Genomic DNA, 24322 nt, shown 5'->3' with positions numbered 1-24322 from the left:
TGAAAGAGATTCAAGATAATAGAGAAAGGACAAATAGTTCTATAAAACTATTTCTAATACATCTTTTCTGGGTGGCAAAAAAAATTGGAAACTGAGGGAATGTCTATCAATTAGGGAGTGCTAGACAAGATATGGTACTTGGTTGTGAAAGAATACTATTGTGCTGTAAAATTATTTCAGAAAAACCTGAGAAGATCTGTAAAAACAGATGAAAATTGAAGAAAGAAGAAACTGAGTAATAAAAATATTGTAAAGATAATCCATTATGAAAGGCTTAGTAACTCTGACCAACACAATGAACCAACTAAATTTCCAAAAGATTCATTATTAAATAAATATATGCTATATATTTTCAGATAGAAAACTACAATTCAGAGTACAGATGAAACATAACTTTTCCTTTTTTAAAAAAAACGGAATTAATGGGAAAACGTGTTTGCATTGACTACATATATTTATAATAGGTTTTGACTTTCTTATCTTCTCATTAAGTAGAGGAAGTGGTAGGAAGATAAGAATTTAGAACTGAAAAAATAATAAATTAAAAGTTTGAATTCTTTAAAAATTCTTAAAAAAAAAAACAACACAAAAAATTGCTACCTACCAACCCCAATAACATCCTAAGATTATTTCAAATGCAGAAGAAAAACATGTGATTTAGCACTAGGATATTTGGGTATATGCTTTGGAGCTTTGGTTTTAAAGATTATACTTTTACAAAAATGAATATATGGAAATAGGTTATGAATGATAATACATGTATAATCCAGTGGAATTGCTTGACAGTTCCAGGAGCAGGGGCAGAGAACAAGAATCATGTAACCATTGGAAAATATTTCTAAAAAGTAAATAAGATTATTTCAAACTTTGAAAAGTAAAAGACACAAAAAATCAACTGGAAGGTAGAAACAAATATGAATTAAAATGTCTTCTAATACAAAGACTTACTAAAATGATCTGGTGATCCAAGAGTAGAAAAAACACATGTCAAGAACTGAAGTCGAACTTGAACCTCTGCACTGTGGCTGTACCTATATTTTTAAAAAATCATTAAAATGAGTAATTAAAAAACATTACTTCAAACTATTTAGGAAATACTAAAAGTTTAATAAATGTGTGTCCCACTCAATTAAACTTCATATACAGAAAAATACAATAAGAAAAAACTTTATATAAATTCCATTTGGAAGTATTAAAGACAAGTATTAAATATTAATATAAGGCAAAATTTTGGTTAAATAAAATTTTATTTCAATTTTGGTCAGATTATCTTCAAACTTACATAATTAAAAAATATATCACAAGTCATATATATAAGAACTACTAAAGAAAAGTAGAGATAAAGTGTCATGAGTCTTAATGGTAGAAAATGGAATATAAGGAAGGGAGCAAGAATTGCATGCATCTACATCATTGCTCTTATTAGCATCAATTTCTCAGAACAGAGGAAATATACTAATCAAAATAAAAGCTAATTGCTTGATCAATATATTCAGTGAAGCACTGTAGTATGGTAAAAAGGCCACCACTGTTTCTATAAGACGTGGTTTCAGTTGTAGTCTCTGATGCTTACAGCTCTGTGACCTTGTGCAATTTAAGATAGTTTACTTTCATAATCCTCCACTTCTTCAACTGTAAAATGAGAGCAGGCATCTATAGGGTTGCATCTCAGGTACTTTTCAGTAAGACATCTTTAAGCTTATAACCTACAAATTGAAGATGTTATTTTCTACACCACTGTAATCTATTTTACACAAAGTACCACTAAAATTAAGCTAAGAATTCCTTCATTCAAAAAAATTACTTGTTATCTTGTTAGGAAGATAAGTTGATGACACTGACCAGGTTCCCACTGCTTTATTGAATCTGGGTATAAAAAAATGTAAATAAGCCTAGCAGTGGTAAGTTACCATTTAGCCTCCAGTTGAATATTTCCTTTCTAGCATGACATCTTTAATCTCAAGTACTAAAATTGATATTGCTATTTTCAACACCAATGTATTTTATTATTATTTCTTACTAAATATAACAAAAGTAAGATTTGAATTCCTTGAATTTTAAATTACATAAAAATTTTACAAATTTATACCATTTAAATTTTTTTAAAACCTGTTAACTATTAACTAGAATAGTAAGAATCTCCGGTTCCTAGGGAACTTTAAAACATCAAAAACAAAAATATTATCAAATTAGCTCTTATATGATAATGACTAGTTTAAAGGTCTCCATGTTTTGCTGAATGTGGCTATAAAAAAAAATTTAAATAAGCTAGTGTTAGAGCTAGGTTAAATGTCATTCACTGTTTAGTAACTTTTTGTGCATAATTCCAAATTACTTTGTACAATAGCTGGACAAACTTTAGTTCAATATTTTTAAATTCTTTTTATTATGTGTGTAAAAATTTGAATATAAAATATAAGTCCTTTAAAATTAAGAAATTTAAAAGAACAAAGTAATATTGTTTTTTAAAAATTCTTAAACCATTTCAAATGCATTTAAATGCCTATGTAAGGACTTCAGATAATAACAAACAATTATATAGTCCTTTCTATGAACCAAGCACTATCCTAAAGTGCTTTACAAATCTTACCTGATTTCATACTCACAACAATGCTCAGAGGTAAATGCTATTATTCTCCTCCCAAGAGGGAGTTAAGAAATTGAGACAAGAAAAGTGAAGTGATTTGCCCAAGGTCACACAGTTAATAAGTGTCTAAGATCTTCCAGAGGCTAGGCACTGGTCTCTAAGCACTGTGCAACCCAGCTGTTTTCCATTAAATCTCATTATTTGAGGTGAAGGCCTGGAGATATAGTTATAATGAAAGAATATTTCCAAATTATTTTTTAAATAGAATAAGTATTATGAAATAGCCAGATTCCCAAGCTCTGAGATGTTATTTTGTGCTTTGGTTTTCTCATTTATAAAATGGAGTTTACTGAAATGATCTTTTAAGATCCTTCCTTGAACTCATTTTCTTCATGTATAAAATCAGTTTTAACTAACTAGATAACCTCAGAGATTCTATACAAGTCAAGGCTTAATGTATATTAATGTATCTGACAATGGATATAATAAACCTTGCAATTAGAAATAATGTCTGAATACTACCTATCACTGTTGAAAAATAGAAGCTAGAAGTCATGGGAAAATTTTGTTAGGAAATCGAAGAAGAAAACACTTTAAAAGCCTTTAAAATAAAGAATTTCTTTAAAAAGTATGTTTCTTTGGAAAGATTAATAATTTTTTCTGCAAATTAACTGGCCATAAGTCACCAAACAGGAACAAAGTAAAGAAGAAAAGAAAAGTCCATTATCAATATATTTCTTGAGCACGAAAAAAGGAATTGTTTTCTATGTTTAGGAGTTTATATAAACAAGCACAATGATACATATACTTACAGGGCATGTTTATGTCTCCCTTCTCTTACGGCTTGAATGTAGTGTACCAAATTATCAAAGAACAGCTTCATCATGTTTAGTTCTTTTTCTGCCCACCTGGCCCAATTATAAAAAAGGAAAATGTAATTTTTCTTTTTTGATAACAAAGATAGCATACAGAACATTAAAAAAATTATAAACAATCTCAACTATATAAACTATCAAGAATTTTAAAATCCTCATAATTTTTGAAGAGCTCTCTCCTCTACTAATTCACATGTCAAAATAGCTATTTCTTCTATCATTCACTCCTCCTTTATTGTTGTCTTTAAGGAAAAGGTAGTCCCCATTGTAAGATCAAGCTGAGCTAATTATATTACATAAGAATATCTCCATTTTTCCCTAGAAGCTTGACCATTAGTCAGTTTCTCTCATCTTGCCTTCCTATCAACTCCTTTTCCTAAGCTGTGTACAAACATACTTACATCTATACCATCTGTTAAAATCTTCACTTGACCAGCCATATTTTCAAGCTATCATCCTATATGTTTTACTGCCAAAACACTAGATGCAATTTTCTAAATTCATTGTTTTCATCTGGCAGTCAGCCACTTCTCAAGAACTAGAAATATTGTTCTCAACTTTATGAGATGGTTTAAATTGTTCATTACTTTCACCAAAGATCTCTTAATTGCTAAATTAATTGCTTTTGCTTCTCAGGCCTTACATCACTTGACTTCTCTGAATTTTTTTACACTAAACACACATTCCTCCTCAAGTATCATATCCACCTTGGCTTCTGTGATACTGTTCTCTCCTGGTTCTACTCTAGCCTGTATAATTAATCCACCTCAGGTTCATTTCTTGGATTATTATCAAAATCTTATTATCACTAGAATGAGTATTTCCCAGGGTTCTGGTCCTAGCCCTTATATCTCCCTCAGTGGCCTCATTATTATATATAAAGCCAATTATCATTTCTACAAGGATTACTCAGAAGATAACCATTATTATTTTATACAGAATGTCTTGCCCGATTCATTGACTTCAAGTTAATTTTTAAAAAATATTCATTAGACATCTTTCACTCAAGATTTTCCACACCAAACCTACTCTTATTTCCCTTTTTGTGTAGGGAGAACCACCATCATCTCAGTAACCCAAGTTCACAACCTAAGAGTTATTCCCTACTCTTCTTTTATCTCTACATTGAATCATATACCATGTTTCATAAGTTCTACATCCATATATTCTTGTATATCTTTTCTTCTCATATCTATCCCTTTCTTTTCATTCAGTATTCATTATCTCGTAAAGTTCTTTCCAGGTTTATTTCAAATCAGTTTGTTCATCATTTCTTTTGGTATAGGCCAAATAACTTAATCCCCATTGCATAGCCCAGCTCTTTGGCCTTAGAACCAATAAACAGTAATGATTATAAGATGAAAAATAAAGGTTTTTAAAAAAATAATAATAATTTGGGGGAATTTAACTGGGATGGTATTGAATAAGTAGATTAGGCAGGATTGTCATTTTAATTATACTGACTCTTCCCATCCATGCACAATTAATATTTCTCCATTCATTTAGATACTACTTTATTTACATAAATAGCACTTTATAAATGATGTTCATATAGTTCCTTGATTTATTTTTGCAGATATATTCCCATTTTCCCACTATTCTATCTATGGTCATTTTAAATGGAGTTACCTTTTTCTATCTATCCTCCCAAGCCTTTGACAGTAATATAAAAACGCCGATGATTTATGTGGATTTATTTTATATCTTGCTTTAGACAAAAAGCTTTTAAATGATAGGAAATAGAAATTCTTCCCCAGTTATCATCAAAACATGGTGAATTCACAACTGTTTTATCCTGACTCGCGTAGAATGATGAAACAGATAGGGTGCCAATTTTTTATTCAGAACAACCTGGATAACATCTCTTTCCTAATATGAATTACTAAGTCACTTACATATGAATCTCAGTTTGCTCATCTGTAAAATCATGGTAATAACTATTATGAATACTTCAGAGGAAATGCATGTAAAGTACTTTACAAATTGATCAACAAACATTTTTTAAGCTCTTACTAAATGCCACTCACTGTACTAAGTACTGAAGATTCAGAGGAAAACAAAAACTGCCCATGAGTAGCTTAAAATCTAATGAAAGAATACATACCTAAATATATACTCATTTATATAAATGTACAAATAGGTAATACAAGACATAGAGTATATGGAAGGTAATCTTAGAAGGAAAGTTAAAGGAAACAAATTAAGGAGGTGGTGTCTGAGCTGAGTCTTGAAGGAAGTCTGAGATTCTAAAAGAAGCAACTGAGAAGTGATGGCAATCCAAGTAAGGGAAGCAACCAAATCAAAATCACAGAAATGGAAGCAACAATGTCTTATGTGAAGAATGGCAATAAGGCCAATATGGCAGAACTGAAAAGTGATCCAGAAAAGGCACTGGAATGAGAGTCAGCAGATCTTAGTTCTAATGCTATTTTTACAAATAACAGAAAATGATGGAGAAATCAAAATTTCAGGACTTCTATTTCTTTATCTACTCACTGACTGAATCTCAAAAGTCCATTTGAGTGTTAACATTTTGTTAATATTCAAATATCTTATACTTACATTGTAATCCAATGTGTATCATAACTGCTTCCAAATTGCTGAAAAGTACCAAACAATTTTGGAAGAAGACGAAGTGAAACTACTACAGATCTAAAAAAGATAAAGAGAAAACAATTTTAAAAAGTTAAAATTTTCCTAACTATAATTATTTCTCAAAGTCAAACTGACGATATACATCATACTAATATGTTAGACCAAGATTTATATGTCATGAAATTTTAGTCTAGTATCTCAAAAGTACAAAGGATATAATTGCACTTTGATGAATACTCATAACTTGGAAACAAAATTACAAAAAGTACAAAACGGTAATTTGTTAAAGAAGTCTTTAAAAAAGAGTTACAACTTCCTGTGGGGAGTGCATTTGGAGTTCTGAGTTCAAGTTGGAGGCTGATGAAGAATCTGCTTACTGGACCTGAATCATTAGACTTGGTGATCTCTCCCTTTGGACCGACATGTGGCGAGTGAAAAAATCCGACTCCTTTCCTGGATTTCTGAAGACACTACCCTCAGGAGAGACCTACCCTCTTTAGAGAGGCTCCCTGCATCTCTAGGTCCTTGGCTCAAAGCTGAGGCCCCTCCGGCTAAAGGCTAATTAGCCCTGCCTGGGTTGAGCCAGGGGTCGTAGAAAAATACTTGGTGCACAGGCTAGACATCTTACCCTATCATCACTCTGATTTTCTTACTTTCACTCCTTCTATATTTTACAAATTGTTAAAGGAAATCTCTTTGGAATTAATTAAATTCCTGGTGACCCTATTCTTAAATAATCCATTCCAACCTTTTAGAAAAAAAAAAAAACCTCACATTTCCACCCCTTATATCACCAATGGAGTATTGATTCTAAGACAGAAGGTAAGGGGACTTATAAAAAAATAAACTTAAAAAAAATTTTTTTTAAAGAAAGAAACTTTTCTAACAGTTACCTTTTAAGGTAATTAACCCCTGAAAGGACTTAAGGTGAAATATTTAATAGCAACAGAGAGCTCTACATTCAGTAGAATTAAAATGAATTTTGAAGCAGCCAAATAAACTGCTCAATTAAAAATGTTTGCCAGTTCTTGTCAGATGTAACTAAGTTCCTCAATTTTATTACTTTAGTAACTAAACTATCAACATTTAGTCAAATATCATAATTTTACAATGCCAGGAAATGGAACAAAATCATCAGAACTGATGATTCCAAGAAAAACCAGAAGTTGAGAAATCACTGCAATTGAATTAAAAAGCAAGAATCTTGTGGTTAGAATCTAAGATACATGTGAAAGGTAAATAGGAAAAAGTACTTTTTCAATAATCATATATTATTAGAATGCCTTATATAATTTGCTGGAACAAAAAAGATTTATATCTATGGTAGAATGAGGGGGTTTATGTTTAAAATACACCCCAATCATTTTTGTTTCTGATATATCCTGCCTTACATTTGATAAGTCCAAATGATGTTTAAAAAAAAAAAAGATGCACCATATGTCTGTGTTCTTACAAATATGTTACAATCAGAAAGAATAAGGCCATATTTCTTCCTGCTTTTTACTGCAGGGAACCTAATAAGGTAGCCTGAAAAAAGAAAAAACTACGGAATTAAAGAAATGCTTGTTAATGCTTTATTAATAACAAAGTTGTATTCGAACAATTAAAACTAATATGAAAATTATAGTGAAGCCTCAAAGCACAGTGATTTGGGAGGGACAATGATCTGGGTTCAAGTCCACTCTCTGACAAATACTACCTATCTGATCATGAGCAAGTAACTTAAATTCTTACTCCTATAGGTAATTTTCCAAGATGATTAATTACTGATCTTCATTAGTGAAAGATTTTACGACTTTACATGGAAGCAAGGAAATCACAGGTTTGGACTGGCCTTCCAATATTCAAAAAGAAAAAATTCAAATGCCATATGATAACGCATTATCATATATATTGTACCATTACAACAGGATAGTTAAGAGTAGGGATAGGAACTACATCTGTGATTACAATGATATAGGCAAAATATGGTTGATAAAAGTCCCCCTACAAATGATTATCAGTACCTTCTGTGAAACTCAGGGTCTTAAGAGAATTGTCCAGAATACTAAGAAATTCAGTAACTTGTCCAGGGTAACACAGTCAGGATGTATCAGATATGGGATGTGAACTAAAATCTTCTTCCCCGTGTGGCCAGCTATCTCCTCTAAAACATTGTCTCTTCGATATATTTTCTAATCAAAATATTGTAAATTCCTGTTTACCTATTGTTGGCTAAATTTTCTAGACAGCCTTCAATGAATCTCATTCGGATCTGTCGATCTGTGAACCAGCATACTAAGGAGCAAAGAAGTTTCTCTGCTTCATTTATTAACCCTTCTGAGAGATGAATCTGCAATAAAATGAAATATTATCCATCTTTACATTAATATTTTATTCACTTTGGCAGAGCCAAAAAAGTTTCCAAAGTACTTTCAATGCTACTTAATCTTACTACATAAATATAAATATAAATATAAATATAAATATAAATATAAATATAAATATGTTACTAGCATTTGGATTTTAACCAAGAAAGAATATTAGGCTATTTCTCTGAGAATAACATTGTTTCTTAATTGGGGCATGCAATTTCTATTAGGAAAGGATGGTTGTATTCACCAGCCTCCTTCCAGTGAATGCTGCCTCTTGCTTATAAAAGGAGTTGTGAATCTTTCTGACTGGCCTGAGAGTTAGGCCTTAGGACTCTCCCACCCCTAACGCCTCCCAACAATCCCCACTCAGGAATACTTCATGAGAGAAGGAAGACTTCAAGACCTCAACTCCCGTCTCATTTCATCACAGGAGGGACATATGGATCCTGAAGACACCAGCATAAATTGGCCAGTATACCTTACTTTAGATGAGTTCAACATGGCTGATCAACCTTAATCTTTCAACTGGGTCAGGGTCCAACATGGTTGGTCAACCCTGATCTTAATCCTTTTATCCTTAAGTTCTTAACAAAACACAGAAGGTCCCAACCCAATTTGATAGGAGAAGGACACTTGGGTGTAGCCTCAAATTCAAGCAGCAGGCTGTTTCAGCCTAACCTTGGAAAACTTAAGGGAAAATAACATCACAATAATATCACAATTCCCACAGTTTTCAATATATGGTTTTAGCTTTTTAATATTCTACAACATAAAAGTTTCCCTAATTTCTCCTTTCTTAGTGCAGATTCCAGTTTACAAAATAATCTTTTATTTGGAAAGATATTGTGGAATATCTTGGGTTAAAAGGTTTCTAATGGCTGTGGTAAGGTTCAAGATTATGTATTGGTGATGTATGTCTGAAAGTGACATTGCAATGTTTCAGACCAAAAAAGATGAGTGTGCCCTAAACAGTGCCCATGCTTTCTTCAATCTTAGCAAAGTTGCATCCTGATACATTCCAAAGTGTAACGGGCAGAAATTTCCCCCATTATACATTCTCTCCCCTCCTCTTTTTCTTGGCACACTACATAAGCCTATATTCTCTTCCAGTCTCTTCATGGGACTTTGACTTTATCCAATCCCACCCTACATATGTGTTTTTAAATTCCCTAAATGGAAATAAACATCTTTGCTACAAAGATGTATACCTGAATGGTTTATTAGAACAACATGAATGTTGCTTGTGGAGCAGATGAAGCAAAAGAAACTGATCAAGTCTTCTTCACACAATTGAACCTTCTCAAAATGAGAGAACTATCATTACATTTTATTTATACCGATATTCAGTCCCACAAAGTAACTTACTGCATCTTCATCTTGTACTAAATCCCACAATAAAGTATTTCCTTTCTTGCAAACATTATCCAAATTAATGTCTGTCACAGCATTGCTACTGTATTGATGTTTATGAACTGCTGGGCCTATGAAAACAAAATAACACATACAATTGCTGAATATATGGTGATTAACTTAAGATATGTCTTTATTTAATTAAGTCAATAAATCAAAGAAAAACCAAATTTTAAGAACACAAATTACTCCTCAAGGGCCAGTCTTTAAAAATGAAACTTTTCTATTTTTATCTGTAAGGACTGTTTTTATCTGTAAGTATTTTTCTCCCAGATACATGAAATTATTCTGTAACAGAGTGACTCTTAATGCATAAATAATGAGAAGAGAAAAAAGAAATAGAAGGTTTCAATCTAAAGTGATTTTATGTCTTTTTCTTTTTTTTGTACTGAACCTGTCATTTATTGGTATAGTAAATTCAGAGAAAAGTTGCTTTACTAATTCAGACAAGCAACTGTTCCACAGCAGAGAGTCCAAGAGCCTTGGCAAGGGTGGAAAGTTCATTGATTTGCCCAATACTGAGCTGGAACCCATGATGTCTTCCTGACTCCAAAGTCACCTCTCTTCAAGTGTGACATGATGCCTCTCAAAACACTCCCCCCTTGGAAATATTAATGCTCTTTAGCTAGAAGGAGATCTGAAAATAGGCTCTAACACTGTTAAAAAAATTCATAATGCAAGACAATTGTGATAATTTCCAGGGCCATATAGTTTAGTCAGACTTCAATTATATTAACACAGAATTCTATTTACAAATCATTCAGGTTTCTACTAATAATACTATACAAAGAAAACCTTTAACAAATCAAGCACACACATATACATACACACACACACAAATATGTAAAATGCCATTTTTCAAATATAGTTTCAATCTTTTTCAATACTATACCACATAAGTAACAGATAATATGTTATTTGAAAGTGTCAGAAAAAAACCTCACAAATACTTTTCATTAGCAATACTGGCTTCTTCAGTTTCCTATGCAACATGGGGCCAGAAAATTATACCACTCTGAAATAATGGGGTGAAGTTGTGGGAAGAAAAGGAGAGATAACAATATACTATCTTTTCAATAACAACATATAACAATTCAATCATATCTTGCTTATTCTTCAAATTCCAATGGAGTTTTGTTAGAATTCCCTCCACGCGTGATCATGATTAAGAGTGACACTGTCCCAATGTTGCTAATTAATTTGTCTTGAACTTTCATTAAAAATTTTTCACAACAACTAGTAATTATGGAATAACAGGTATTCTCACCCTTTTCTATTTACTTCTGACTTATCCCTTTTAATAGAAGTGTTTCCTTGATCAAAATTGCTTTTTCTGTAGACTACTATAGTTCCTATTTGAATGTTTCTTTTATGGTATCTTACACAATGTAATCATTCAGTAAATCAACAAGTATTCATTAGGCAGAGCAGGTATTGTGCTTACTACTAAAGATAAAGGTAAAAAACAAAACAGTCCCTGACTTTTATGATCTTAAAATAAAGAAGAATATATAACACAGGTAAACAAAAGTAGAAACAAAACAGTAGAGAAATTTGAAATGAGATAATTTTGGGCAGGGAGGGAAAGGAAAGGAAGCAGTAAGAGTTGGGTGGGAGGGAATCTCAATAAAGGTTTTTATGAAGTAGAAACTGTTTGAAGGGGCAGCTAGGTGGCAGTGGGCATTTTCCAGTTGTGACTCTGGGGAAATCACTTTATCCTCCAACCGCCTGGCTCTTACCTGCTCTTTTGCCTTGGAACCAATACTACATGTTGATTCAAAGATGAAAAGTAAGAGTTTAAAAAAAAATTTTTTTAAAAAGGAAAATTGCTTGAACTAAGTCTTTCAAAAAAATAGGGATTCTAAAAGATGGAGGAACAGAATTGAAGTGGTATATGGGGGAAAAAAAGCAAAGAGGCACATAGTGGGGAGTGTAGTGAAATCAAATGAGGTAGAATACGCAAAGTAATCTGTAAACTTTAAAGAGCTCTTCCTTACATGTTTATGTGTATTATTATTATTTTAAAGAAAACAATTTGTTTAGACATGTTACATTTCAAAAGCTTCTTGGACTTCCAATTTGAAATGTTCAATAGGCAGCATGTGACACCAAAGTAGGTCAAAGAAAGAAATGACAGCAGGACATTAGTCATAATCATCTGCATAGCGATGGCAACTAAACTCATAGGAGGTAATATAGCCAATGAATAAGAAGAAAGCAAAGGACCCTAAACAGAAGAGATCTAATATGTAAGACAATCCAGAATGGTCAGAAAATGAGAAAGCAGTATCAGGAAAAAAAAAAAACCCATAGATTGAGGTATATGATGTTCAACAGTGTTGACTGCTATAAGGAAATCACAAAGTGTAAGAATTGGGGAAAAGACATCAAGTTTGGCAACTGGGTGTTCACAGAGCAGCGAAAAAACAGTGACACTGAAGTGAGGAGATCACCTATAATCCCACTTTAGAGACATACTGGTTGAGGGACTGCCCATGGGGCAAGGGGCTTTACCTTTCTACTCATCATTTTCTTTTAGGTTACTTCTCCTTCTAAATCTCTGATCCTATAAAAGTCATGATTGTTTCACAAGGATTTTTCAAAAGAGCATTCAAAAGAGTTTCATTAATCTTATTGTTGTAATCAGTTCTACCAAGGATCATCAAGGCCTAGCCCAAATATGTAACCCAAATAAACAGACCACTGAGTTGTAGTTATCTACTCAAAATCATTTATTTCAACCTCCCTTATCCATCCATTATCAAGATGCCACAGGTGCTTGGAATTCCTCAGCTCCAGAGGATACTACAACTAAGAACAACAATAATAACAAGAATTTATATAGTGCTTTAAAGTTAACACCTTCACAAGAACCTGAGAGATAGGTACTATTATTATTCTCATTTCATGGAAAAGAAAACCATTTGGGGCTGAATTTGAACTCAGGCCTTCCAGATTCAAGTTCTAGCATTCTATCCACCACAGCAAAATAAATGAGAATTTTCAAAAAGAACATAAAGCAACAAATATGGAAGATAAGACCACTGAATACAACTTGTTTTTCCTTTTGAGAATATAATAAACTCATGATTTGTAATTTCAAAGCTTATTTACCTACCTATGATCCCACTAAAATTCCTTTTGTTCATTTTTAAAACAAAACTTCAGTAGCCCTACTTTCTTCTTCAGTTTCTTCTTCTTCTTCTGGCAAGCAACATTTCAAGGCTGCTTTCTCCTTCCAAATCCCACCCAAAATTGGATAAAACCATACAACAAGAACCAACTCCTTCATTGGCCACTTCTTATTCACCTTCAAAACCATCAATTTTCAAGAAAACAGGTGCATGCTTCATTGAAATTGTGCTTGTTCTTTATCAAATTCTTAAGTGAAAGCAATTTTTCTTTGCAATTTTGTTATTTAAATTTCTCCTGGTTCTGCCAACTTCACTTTGTATCAGTTCATACAAATCTTCCCAGGTTACCCTGAAACGTTCTTATCGTTTCTTGTTGTACAGTAACTATTACATTACAATTCATTCTTTTATAATTTGTTCAACCATTCCCCAACTAATGAGCATTATTTTAGTTTCTTTTTATGGCTATAACAAATACAGATTTTATAAATATTTTTAGTGTATGGGTTTTTTATGGTGTATGTTGTTTTTGTTTAATCTCTTTAGGTTACATGTCTAGTAATAGTATTGCTTCATCAAAAAGCAGGCACATTTTAATGAATTACTGGGTAGAATTCAAATTTTTTCCTGAAAGGTTGTACTAAATGGCAGTTCAATTAACAGTTCATTAGTTTGCTACTTTTTTGTTGCATTTCACTAGTTCAATAAAATGCTACATAAGCAAACAAATAAGAGCTTGAAAAATAATACTTTGTAAAAACCATTCTTAGCTCTGTACCTTAAAAATGCAAGTAGCAGGATAAATTTGATATAAAGATGATCAGTAATTTGCTGACCACTGTGCAGAGCCCCATTTGTGGCCCCATTCACACAGTTCTTATGTATGTCTTAGAAGAGAAATTCAAATATTTTATACATCTGTAATTATTTTGAATGATATCTTTCCTTTTAACTATTCCTCATAGATTTAGTTAACATAGAGGAAAGCTAATAATTTATGTAGGCTTACTTTACATATTATTTATAATGCTGAAGTGGCTGTTCCAATTAATTTTTGGTTGATTCTTTGGGATTCTCTTCCTTGGCAATAATGTAAAAATGATAATTTTGTTTCATATTTGTCTATGCTTGTTTCCTCTTCTTGTTTTGTTGCTATAGGTAGTTGCATTTTTAGAACTCAATTAACTTGGAGTGGAGATAATGCATATCTTTTCCTTATCAATGTTCTTCTTAGAAAAGTTTTTAGAATTCCTCCATTACATATAATATTGGTCCTTGGTTTGGGATGTAGTAGTTAACATTTAGTTTTTACCTGTTTTAAAGAAAAACTGGTATTGGACTTTGAAAAAAGCTTTCTGAACAACTAATGATAGAATCACATGACTTTTCCTGTTCTTGTTCCTATTTTTATTTTTTATTCTTTTTATATTTTCTTAATATTGAATTAGTCCTGAATTCCTCATAAAAATTCAGCTTCACTGTTGTAATAAGACCTTATTAATATTTTGTCATAGCCACTGTGCTAACATTTTATTTAATATTTTAAATCAATATTCATTAGGGACATTAGTCTATAGTTTTCCTCATCTCTTTTCTTCTATCTTTTCTCTTTCTTTCATAATTAGCTTTTAATTATATTTAACATATATAATAATATAAATATATTATAGAAGGAGTCTGGTAGGATCTTTCTTCTTTTCATTTTCTTAGAAAATTTTTAAATAATAATTGATTCTTTTGATGTATGGAAAAATTCATTTACAAATCTTCCTGGGGCTTTTTGTTTAGTGAGCTGATAAAATTAATTTATTAAGAAGGTAATTTTTTAAATAGAGAACAGCAAACAAGTAATGAATAAAATTATAAGAACAATGGCACAGTAATTCTTTTTATTACTATCACAATTTTGTTTGTAACTGCTGTATTTATGATGATTTGGAGGAATGATCTTATTCCCTAATCTGAGCTATTTTCTCACTTTTACTACAGGCTCTTGGTATACTTCGAATAACTAGAAATGAAGTTCAGACTGCTGGAATCAAGACAAAAGAAATAGACAAGATGATGAAATAGGTTTTAAAAATGAATTTTTAAAAAATTTAAGCTACTTCTAGTATTCTAAAATGGGGTACATATGTGGTGCAGGAAATAAACTTCCAGACCTTAAGTCAGAAATGCTCCTCTTCATGAGGTGGAATCTGGTCTCAGACACTTACTAACTGTATGACTCTACACACATCACTTAACTTTGCCTCAGTTCCTCATCTTTGAAAGGGAGATGCCAAAGCATCTTTCCAAAGAAACCCAAATAGTCCTGGAGAGTTGGACATGACTAAAAAATGACTCAACAAAAACAAAAGCCAACATCCCTTTTATATACTCTTACCAATGACACTATATTTAACTTACAAGTTTCTAGAGTATAATTTGTCTTTTAACATATAAAATTTCCAAAAATGGAGGGAAAAAAACAGTTCTAGAACTGCTGGAGTCAGAATGCAGATCAAAGCACACTACTTTTCATTTTACTTTATTTGTGTTTTCATTTTTGGATTTTGGTTTTATGTGAATATTCTTTTACAATAATGACTAATATAGAAGTATTTTAAGTATGTTTTATATGATAATACATTAATAGTCCAGATCAAATCGCTTACCTTCACCAAGAGGAGGGAGGGAAGGGATGGAGGGTGACAATCTTTTAAGTTCAGAAAATGTATGGTGAAATAGTTATTACATGTAATTGGGAAACTAAAATATTTAATGAAAAAGATTTTTTAAAATGGGGGAAAAAATAGTTCCAAATCACTAAAAAGAAAAATGCAAGTTAAACTAGCTAAGGATTTATCTCCACACCAAGGAAACTGACTGAAATGATAAAGGATAGAAATAATGACTGTTAGGAGAGCTCATGGGAATTGTAGGATTTAAAATTATGTCCAATACTCCAAGTGTTATAATTTATAAAGTTTATTAATAATGACTAGAAGTAAAGGTATAAAAAGATAATTATCTAACAAAATAAGACCATGTAACCAAGCTCTCCTTGCCCATTTAAAAGAATTGCTAGCAGCCTCTCTGATTACAGGAAGCAGAGAGAGAGAGAGAGAGAGAGAGTTGTGGCTACACCAAACTTATATCCTCCCTATGTCAGCATGCAACATGAGTAGGAAAGTGGGATGCTGGGAATCGCAGCTCAAGGGTACAGAAATTAATTACACAACCCCCTCTGTGATTCCTGCAGAAAATGAGCATGTAGAAATCATTAATTTAAATCCTATAGAATTATAGATCATTTTAACTGTTAATGAAAGCACTATAGAACTGAATTAGAAAACTAAAATAAACTGTTTATATGCTAGCTTACTTAATATACTACTAATATTGGCAACATACCTCATATATACCAAAATATTTATCGCAATACTTTGAGGTAGCAAAAAAAAAAATCCCAATTGATTGGAGAATGGCTGAACAAACTGTGGTTTGTGGATTTAATTTTTCAGTCACAAGAATGCTGAAATAAGAGACACTTGGAAGAGCTTGGCAAGATTTGAATTAATTTTTCATAATGAAGAACAAGCAAGGGAGCAACAGACTTCAGGACTACAAAACTGTGAAGAAAAATAAAACTAGAAGACATAAGAACTGAGATCAATTATGTGACCATTCTTGACTCCAGAATGACAAAAAAATGTATTCCTTTCTGTCTACAGAAGAGGCACATTATAGAGTTCACAGATGCGATCAGTGAATTGTTCCATTTTAATTAAATGTACTTCTCTGTTACAGGGGCAGAGGGGAGGAGGAGGTAGAGGTTCTTTGAGAGGATATTAATTAGAGAATAACAACAACAATCAAAGAAAAGTAATCAATAAAACTTGAAGAAGAAAAGAAAGGTTGTCTGGAACCAGATTCCTAAAAGGCTTTAAATGCCAAGGTAAGATTTTGTATGTTAGTGGCAACAGGTAGATCCCGAAGAAAAAATTTTCATCAAGTGAATGTGTATCATGGTCAGATCTGATACTTGGGAAGTAAATTTCAGCAGTTTTGTAAAGTAAAAAGAGAAGGAAGAGGCTATATGAAATTGATTATTGATTACTTATTTACAAGTGTTTTGATAAACATAATAGAAACCACTATAATCAAGATTTGTCACTGAAACTGAGCTTTAAAGCTTTGAAGATTAGAGTTTCTTGGGCATCTCTAATTCCAACCCACATTAAGTGAGCAAAAGCAAGATGCCAGTTGAGGGAAATAAGAAAGATGGAGGAAGGATGATTCTATCTGGTCACAAGATGTTTTCCTAGTGTTGGATTCCACTGTTACAGGTAGTATTACATAAGAGATCTTTCAGAGAATGTTCTAAGGAGAAGACTAATTCTATGCCCCCTCCATAATCATGAATTCTAGAAAGTTCCTGGTCTGTGTGGGTATTGTAGGATTGGTTCTTATTGTAGGATGTTGGCCTACTTTGGGTTTTCTGGTGACTCTGATGGGTGAAGACTCACAGCCAGATGATCAGATAGTATAATTAAGAAACAATAATTTTATTTTGGGGCCATTTCAGTTCTTTATATAACCACTAAACTGTAAAACATGCTACTCTAACTGTATCAGAGGTCTTTGGTTATAGGGACTATTGATCTCTTGTTATTGGCAATCACTACCCTTATAAATAAATAAAGAGATAACCTTGGGCCTTTTGTGCCTCAATCTCACATTATTTCAGATTCATTGTGACAATTGGAAGTATAGAAGCCATACTGAATATTCTATCTGAGAGGTCATGACAGCCTAAAATGGGGAAGTGGTCAAGTGAGAAAAATAAAAAATACAAGTGATATAGTGGAGGCAGAATCATTTAGAAGTGACAACTGACTGAAAATATTGACTGAGGGAAAGGTAAAAGACAAGAAAGATCTTGATTTTGGAAATGAAAGGATGACAAAGAAATTAATGTTAATGGCAAAGGCAAAGAATTCCATTTTATATACAGTACTTTGAAGCTAAAGATAAAAAAGTGAGCATTTATTAGTGTTTACTATATGCTATGTGCTGGAGATATAAACTTAAAAAGGAGATAAATTATGCCTTCAGAGAAGTTATAGTATACTGAGGTATTATAACAATTTCAAAGATAAGAACAAGTAACATATGAGAAAAAATTTAAAAACATAAGACTAAAAATGGGGAAGTCATAAAAGTCTTTTTCCTTGAGGATCAGACATGTAAACTCAGTACGAAAAGTAGATAATGATTCCAAGAAATGAAGATAAGCATTCTAAGCATGAGAATCAGTTTATAAAAATGGGAGGAGGTAGTAAAACCTCTATGAGGTATTCAGTCAGTTCAGCCAGAGTATTAGCTACCAAATTAGTCTGAACCCATGTTGTTTCCCCCTTCTCAAATTAATCTTTTACACAACTGTTCAAATAATATTTCTAGAATACATATCTGCCTATGTCATTTTCTAACTCCAGTTCTAGTACCTAGTATAAGATATAAACTCCTCTTTGGCTTTTAAAAACTTTTACAATTTAAACTCCATAATCAGCAAAACTAGTTTTTGTGATACTCCTCACATCTAACACTTAAACTCTAGTCTTTTTCCCTTTCCAATAAGAAGACGACTCTGGCTGAAGTGAACTCACCTCTTCTGCCTCTCAGAATTGTTTTTTTTCCTTCAATATTCAGCTCAAAGAACATTTATTTAATGAAACATTTACTGATCCACACAGCAACTAGTGCCTTCTTTCTCAAAAATGTCCTGTATTTATTTTATAGATATTCAATGTTACTTGTTAATGCATTGTTCTGTCAACAGAATAAAAAATTTTTTAATTTTATATCTTCTGTTTTAGAATTGATACTTAAGTATAAATTCCAAGGCAGAAGAGTGGTAAAGGGAAGGCAACTGAGATTAAATGACTTGCCCAGGTTCACACAGCTAGGAAGTATGCTGCAAGATTTGAATCCAGAACCTCCTGTCTCTAGGCCTGGCTCTCTATCCACTAAACCATCTGGTTGCACCTAAAATATTAACTTCTTGAGAGTGTTAGTTATTTCCATTTTCTCTGTCTCCTAGAACTCAGTATAATGCATTGCACGTTGTAAGTGCTTAATACTTGTTGAGCAATTGAGTTAGCCTAGAAAGATAGATAGGCTTAAATCAGACTGTGAAGAGCATTAAATGTCAAACAAAGGAGCCTGTCTTCTATACTAAAAGCAATGGGCTACTACTGAAACTTCTTTAGGAGAGACATGGCATGGTCAAATCTGCAGCTTAGGAATATCAATTTGGGAATTGTGTGAAGCGCAGTATGCTTGGATATAGGGATCAATTAGGAGAATATTATAATAGTCCAGGCAAGATGCCGATAGGTACCTGGATTGGGGTGGGTGTGGTATTAAGTAAAGGCTATCAAAAATTAGCCACTTTATTTATTAAAGATATTTAGGGACTGGGAGAAGTCCAACAGTCACTTTGTGATACAAAAATTTAGACCATAAGACTGGATACTCAGCAGATCCATAACTATTCTAATTTGTCCAAATCTCTTGGGATCCTAACTCTGGTGTCCAATGGGAGACATTACCTCTCAGTTTTATGACATTTTGGAAATAAGAGATGCATGCCATTTATAATGTTGTAATTAAAATGGGGAATGCTATGTTTAAAAATAAATAACCTTTAATTTTTATATCAACTATTGTACCTCTTGCTCTTAAAGACATGATTCAGAATTTTATGGCGGAAGGTAATCAGTATGACTTCTCCTTGGTGGCAAAATAGAAGAGTGAAGCTGCTGTGCTGGGCTTTTGATGCCTGGAATTAGAGGGCTCCTTCACCATATGCCATTCCTGGCCACCATTACGAATGATGTTCCCATCTCCCACTCCAATCCGTTGAAGGGGCTCCATGTGGAAATAAAAAATGCAGAAATGGCAACTGCTCAAGGCCTCCTTCACCATACAACCCTCTTAGTCATCATTACCAATGACCATCATGGGTTCAGCTACATCTTGGAGACCATTAATGAAGAAACTTTTATAGGATGATTGTAAATAGCAACCTTGAGGACATTTTAGATTATAAGCATTTTCATAGGTAGAATATTCCCAGGATTCTGACTAGCAAATTGCTACTTCTTTTTGCCGTAATCACAATAATCAAGGGTCACATTAATTTGCAAAGACATCTGAAAAAATCTTTTCCTTACTAGCTCTCACCGTCAATTCATCCTTATGCAGTTTTAAGCCACTCTTTTTCTGTCCTGTAAAAGCCCTGCCTAATTATTTAAATTTAAAAAGTCCCTCATTCTATAGCTCATCCCCAAATACAATATCCATTTTGGGCACCAAATGGAAACTGGCTTTTGACTGAAGTTCTATTTCCCTTTTGCTGATCATTCCTCTGATGATCACAAAGCAGTGGGCTAGAATTAGAAACTGGCATACTCCTGGTTCTCTACTGTCAAGAAATGATGGCCCATCACTCAACAAACTTTCTATCAGGTATATCATTCCTATTGTGGTCTCATTTTATTTCCTTTACAATACTGACTTCATAGTTAAGGAAGTCAGAGCATTGTCTTTTAGTCTCAACTTCTAGGTCTCTATGTCATTTAGAACATTCACATCCTGCCAAACCTTACCCTTAATAACACTTAACTCATAGTTAAAAGATTTTTTCCCCCTACTCTTCTTCCCAAACAGCAAAATACTACTATGGAACCCGGACCTACTACAAATGTTTATGTTCTCTAAACTAAAATTAGTTTTTATTGCTAAACAGTAGTATTTTTTATTCATTATCCAATTTAATGCATAATATAATTCAATCACTATTTGATTACCACATTCCTAAGAGCAGATAAAGATTCTAAATTTCATGTCCCCTCTGCACATTCCACTGCCCTATGTCAGCACACAATCTCACTGCCCTATTTGTGGGCTTTGTCCACATTGCCTAGAAATATATTCATATTTATTTTTTCATATTCTAAAATATAAAAAGCTTTTATTTGAACCTACTGTGCTCTCAGTCTGTCATTTTGCTATACTTAATAATGTACATTTCCTATCTTCAGTTCCTCATTATCCATTCAGTCAATAAATTGTTTTAATATAACTCATTCAACTATTTAAATCTCTCAAAAATTGGAAAAAAATCTAACTGCTAAATTGATAATATTTTCTGGTTTTATCCTCTATTACCTTTCAGCACCTTTTAATACTATTCATCAAAATCTATATCATATATGTTATTTTCTACCTACACAGCTATGAAATTGCTTTGTCCTTACTGGCCTCCAGGTTTTCACAAAAATGCTTTCTCTTGAGTCTCCTATCTATTGAACAATAATGCACTCTCTTTTACTGTTATTATATTCATGTAATGTCCACTAATTACAGTTGTCCCAAAAAGCCTTGACGTGGGCTCCCATCTCTTTTCATTCTACAGCAACCCATTATCTCATCGTCTCCTATAGGTTCAAATAAGTGATTCTTAGATCTACACTCTATCCATCCATCTAGCATACATATTTCTCTACCCACCAATACCTAGTTGTTCTGATGATCCACAATATTGTATTACCACTTGTCTCTTGAATATTTCAAATTTATCTTCTGTAGCCATCTCAAGTTAAACATGTTCAAAAATGAACTTCCTGTTGTACCAAAATTCAAGTTAAACATGTTCAAAAATGAACTTCCTGTTGTACCAAAATTCTCTCCCTTTTTACCTTCCTTTTTGAGGTTACCAGCATCCTTCTAGTCAGCTAAGCCTGCAATATTGGTGTCAACCTCAACTCTAGATTTCCTTTTATTCCATGTAACCATTCTGTTGCTACATACATTTGTACTTCTAGTATATGTTCCATATAGCCTCAACCCTAGTTCAAGTCTTGATTATCATTTATCTGGACTATTGCAGTAGCCTTCTAATTGGTTTCTCTGACTCAAGTTTCTTCATATTCCATCCTTTTCTTAGTTATCAAGATTATTTTATCTAAAATGTTGATCTGAACATGTCACCTCTTCAGCCTAAGTTCCAGTGGCACTCCCTATTGCAAACAGATTCAAATATAAAGTTCCCAGAATGACAATGAAAATTTCATATCCTGCCCAGTTATACTCTCTATCCTTTGGTGATTTCTGACATATAAAACATTATAATTATTCTTGACTCTTCATTTCACCTACCCAATCAAATGACAAGCCCAATGGCAGAGCATCAACCCAATCTATATATTTTTCTCCACTTATCCTTACCATTTCTTTATTTCCTTTTCCTCATTAATAATTTAGACTATTATACTACCTTGGTATAGAGGGGCTATATCATTCACATATTCAAATATCTTTGATGACTACATATTGCATGTAGGATAAAATAGAAATTTCTTAGCTAACCATACAAGGGAGAGTGTGTGTGCCATAGGGGAAAAAGCATTGGACTTGGGGATAAGAACCAAGGTCAAATTCAGCTCAGACTTTGACTAGTGTTGTAATTCTGGTTAAGTCATTTAACTTCACTTAGCTTCAGCTTCATCATCTCTAAAATGAAGAGAAAAGGCAATGCCATATTGGACAGAAAGTTAACTTTGGATGCAATACAACCCAATTTTAAATCCTGCCAATGACACATAGTAGACAAGTCACTAATCCATGAGGGACTTAAATGTTTCTCCAGGACTATAAGTCTAGGTAAAATATATATAAAAAGCTAATGCCACTTTAATGCCCCTGCCACTTTCTCACCCTCAAACATTGTCCCACCAAAGGTCATTCCCTTTCTTCTACTGGACAGTTCTTTCCAGGGCTTGGATTTTCACGAAAAACACAGAATACTCAACTTCTATTCTTTTCTTGGTTCTGTTTCTAAATTTGCCCCAAACCTTAACTAAATTCTACAAGAATTTATCTACAAGTATTTGGGCATCTTGCTATTTATGTTTTCTAATGTATACTGTCCAACATATCCCAATTATTGCCAACCCCATAAATTCTACTTTTTGCTTTAAAAACATTAATTAAATCAATTTGATTTAATTAAAATCACTGTTACTTGAAAGGGTATAAAATCAATCAACCTCTAAGACACTCACAGCACCACTTGCTCTAAATACCAAAACTTCCATCTCTGGATACTAACTCCCCTAAAAGTCTCGTCACCCAGTTGTAACTCTGCCTAGAATATTGTAGCCACTTAGTAAATGCCTTTTCTTTCAATCACTCAATAGCTTCATGGGTAAAGGAAGTTTCCTCTGGAGAAATTCTCTTTATGGATGAAATCACAGGTTCAGTACAATAAAAAATATGTACACAATAAGGGATTGGGGGATTGGAAAGCAATGAGAAGAAAAATAGTAGGATCTACACCTCAGAGGATTAATGGAAGAATCAAATTATATGGTGCATAGAAAGCATACTACAAACATTGGAGCTCAATATAAATGTTAAAAAAAAAATCTCAAACAACAAATATCTAAAACTGTCTTCCACAATTACTCTTCACACCCAATCCTAGATTAAAGTGTTTTACCTATCTCAAATAATTCTGGAGAATTCTGTGTGGTTCTCTTTTTTGATCACATAACCCTCTACCACATAGTTATTGTTATATCTTTTTAGATTTATCAGCTGAGGAACCATTTTATTTTTATCCTTGTAGAATCATGCCTATGTTTCACAGAATAAGACCTTATAAAATTATAAAAATGTATTGTAATAATAAAAATAAATACCAGAAAAAAGGTAAAATCTTACCTTGAGTAAGATGTTCATGGTAGATAGATGCTAAATTTGGAAGATGCTGTTGAAGATGAGATGTTAACTCTGCATGTGAGTTAATTTGTACTAACTCTTCTTCACATCCAGATTCTTCACCATCAAAATCAGCCATATTTTTTTCTGATTTTGCACTGACTTGGGAACTACTGCAACTGACATCATCTGCACTAAGCATGTCATCAACCATATGCCTACAGAATATGAACAAAAAAAAAGTTGAGTCACTTCACTTCTGTTATCATTTCTTAATTCAAAGCTCACATCTTCTCTATAAATATTTTAGTATAAATTATAACACCATGAAAAGTTAGAAAATTTTGATGATAGAAGTTTTTAAAAGCTTAATTAAGTGGACTGCTATTATTAATTATTAGCAGCTGGAACATTAATTTTATCAAACCTTCAAATGTAATCTGATTTCTTTTAAAAATTGAGTTAAAAATAAGCTTTAGGCAATGCTTAGTAATAACGCCAGTCAATAAAATTTAATATAAGAAAAAATTTACAGGAGAAATGAATATTGGCAGGGGAGGGGATTGGAGTGCACTTATATTCAAGCAATAGCAG

At 32.6% G+C, this 24322-nt stretch overlaps 1 protein-coding gene across 11 annotated transcripts in view; it reads right to left on the bottom strand.

The window, feature by feature from the left end:
* Window positions 1-24322, bottom strand: part of USP34 (ubiquitin specific peptidase 34) — a 357595-nt gene that overhangs the window by 157957 nt on the left and 175316 nt on the right. For 10 of the 11 annotated variants that reach the window (XM_056813961.1, XM_056813959.1, XM_056813952.1 and 7 more), the window contains 6 exons: window positions 23732-23946; window positions 9777-9892; window positions 8262-8389; window positions 6025-6114; window positions 3400-3495; window positions 949-1031 (listed from right to left, as the gene is read on the bottom strand). In XM_056813961.1, coding sequence (XP_056669939.1) covers window positions 949-1031; window positions 3400-3495; window positions 6025-6114; window positions 8262-8389; window positions 9777-9892; window positions 23732-23946 — 728 coding nt within the window. Of the gene's footprint in view, window positions 1-948; window positions 1032-3399; window positions 3496-6024; window positions 6115-8261; window positions 8390-9776; window positions 9893-19674; window positions 19814-23731; window positions 23947-24322 lie in introns of those variants that run through there. The other variant, XM_056813963.1, reaches the window with a different exon arrangement.

Source organism: Monodelphis domestica, chromosome 1, assembly GCF_027887165.1.
Source record: "Monodelphis domestica isolate mMonDom1 chromosome 1, mMonDom1.pri, whole genome shotgun sequence".
NCBI lineage: Eukaryota > Metazoa > Chordata > Mammalia > Didelphimorphia > Didelphidae > Monodelphis > Monodelphis domestica.
This window is presented reverse-complemented; position numbering and strand designations above follow the sequence as displayed.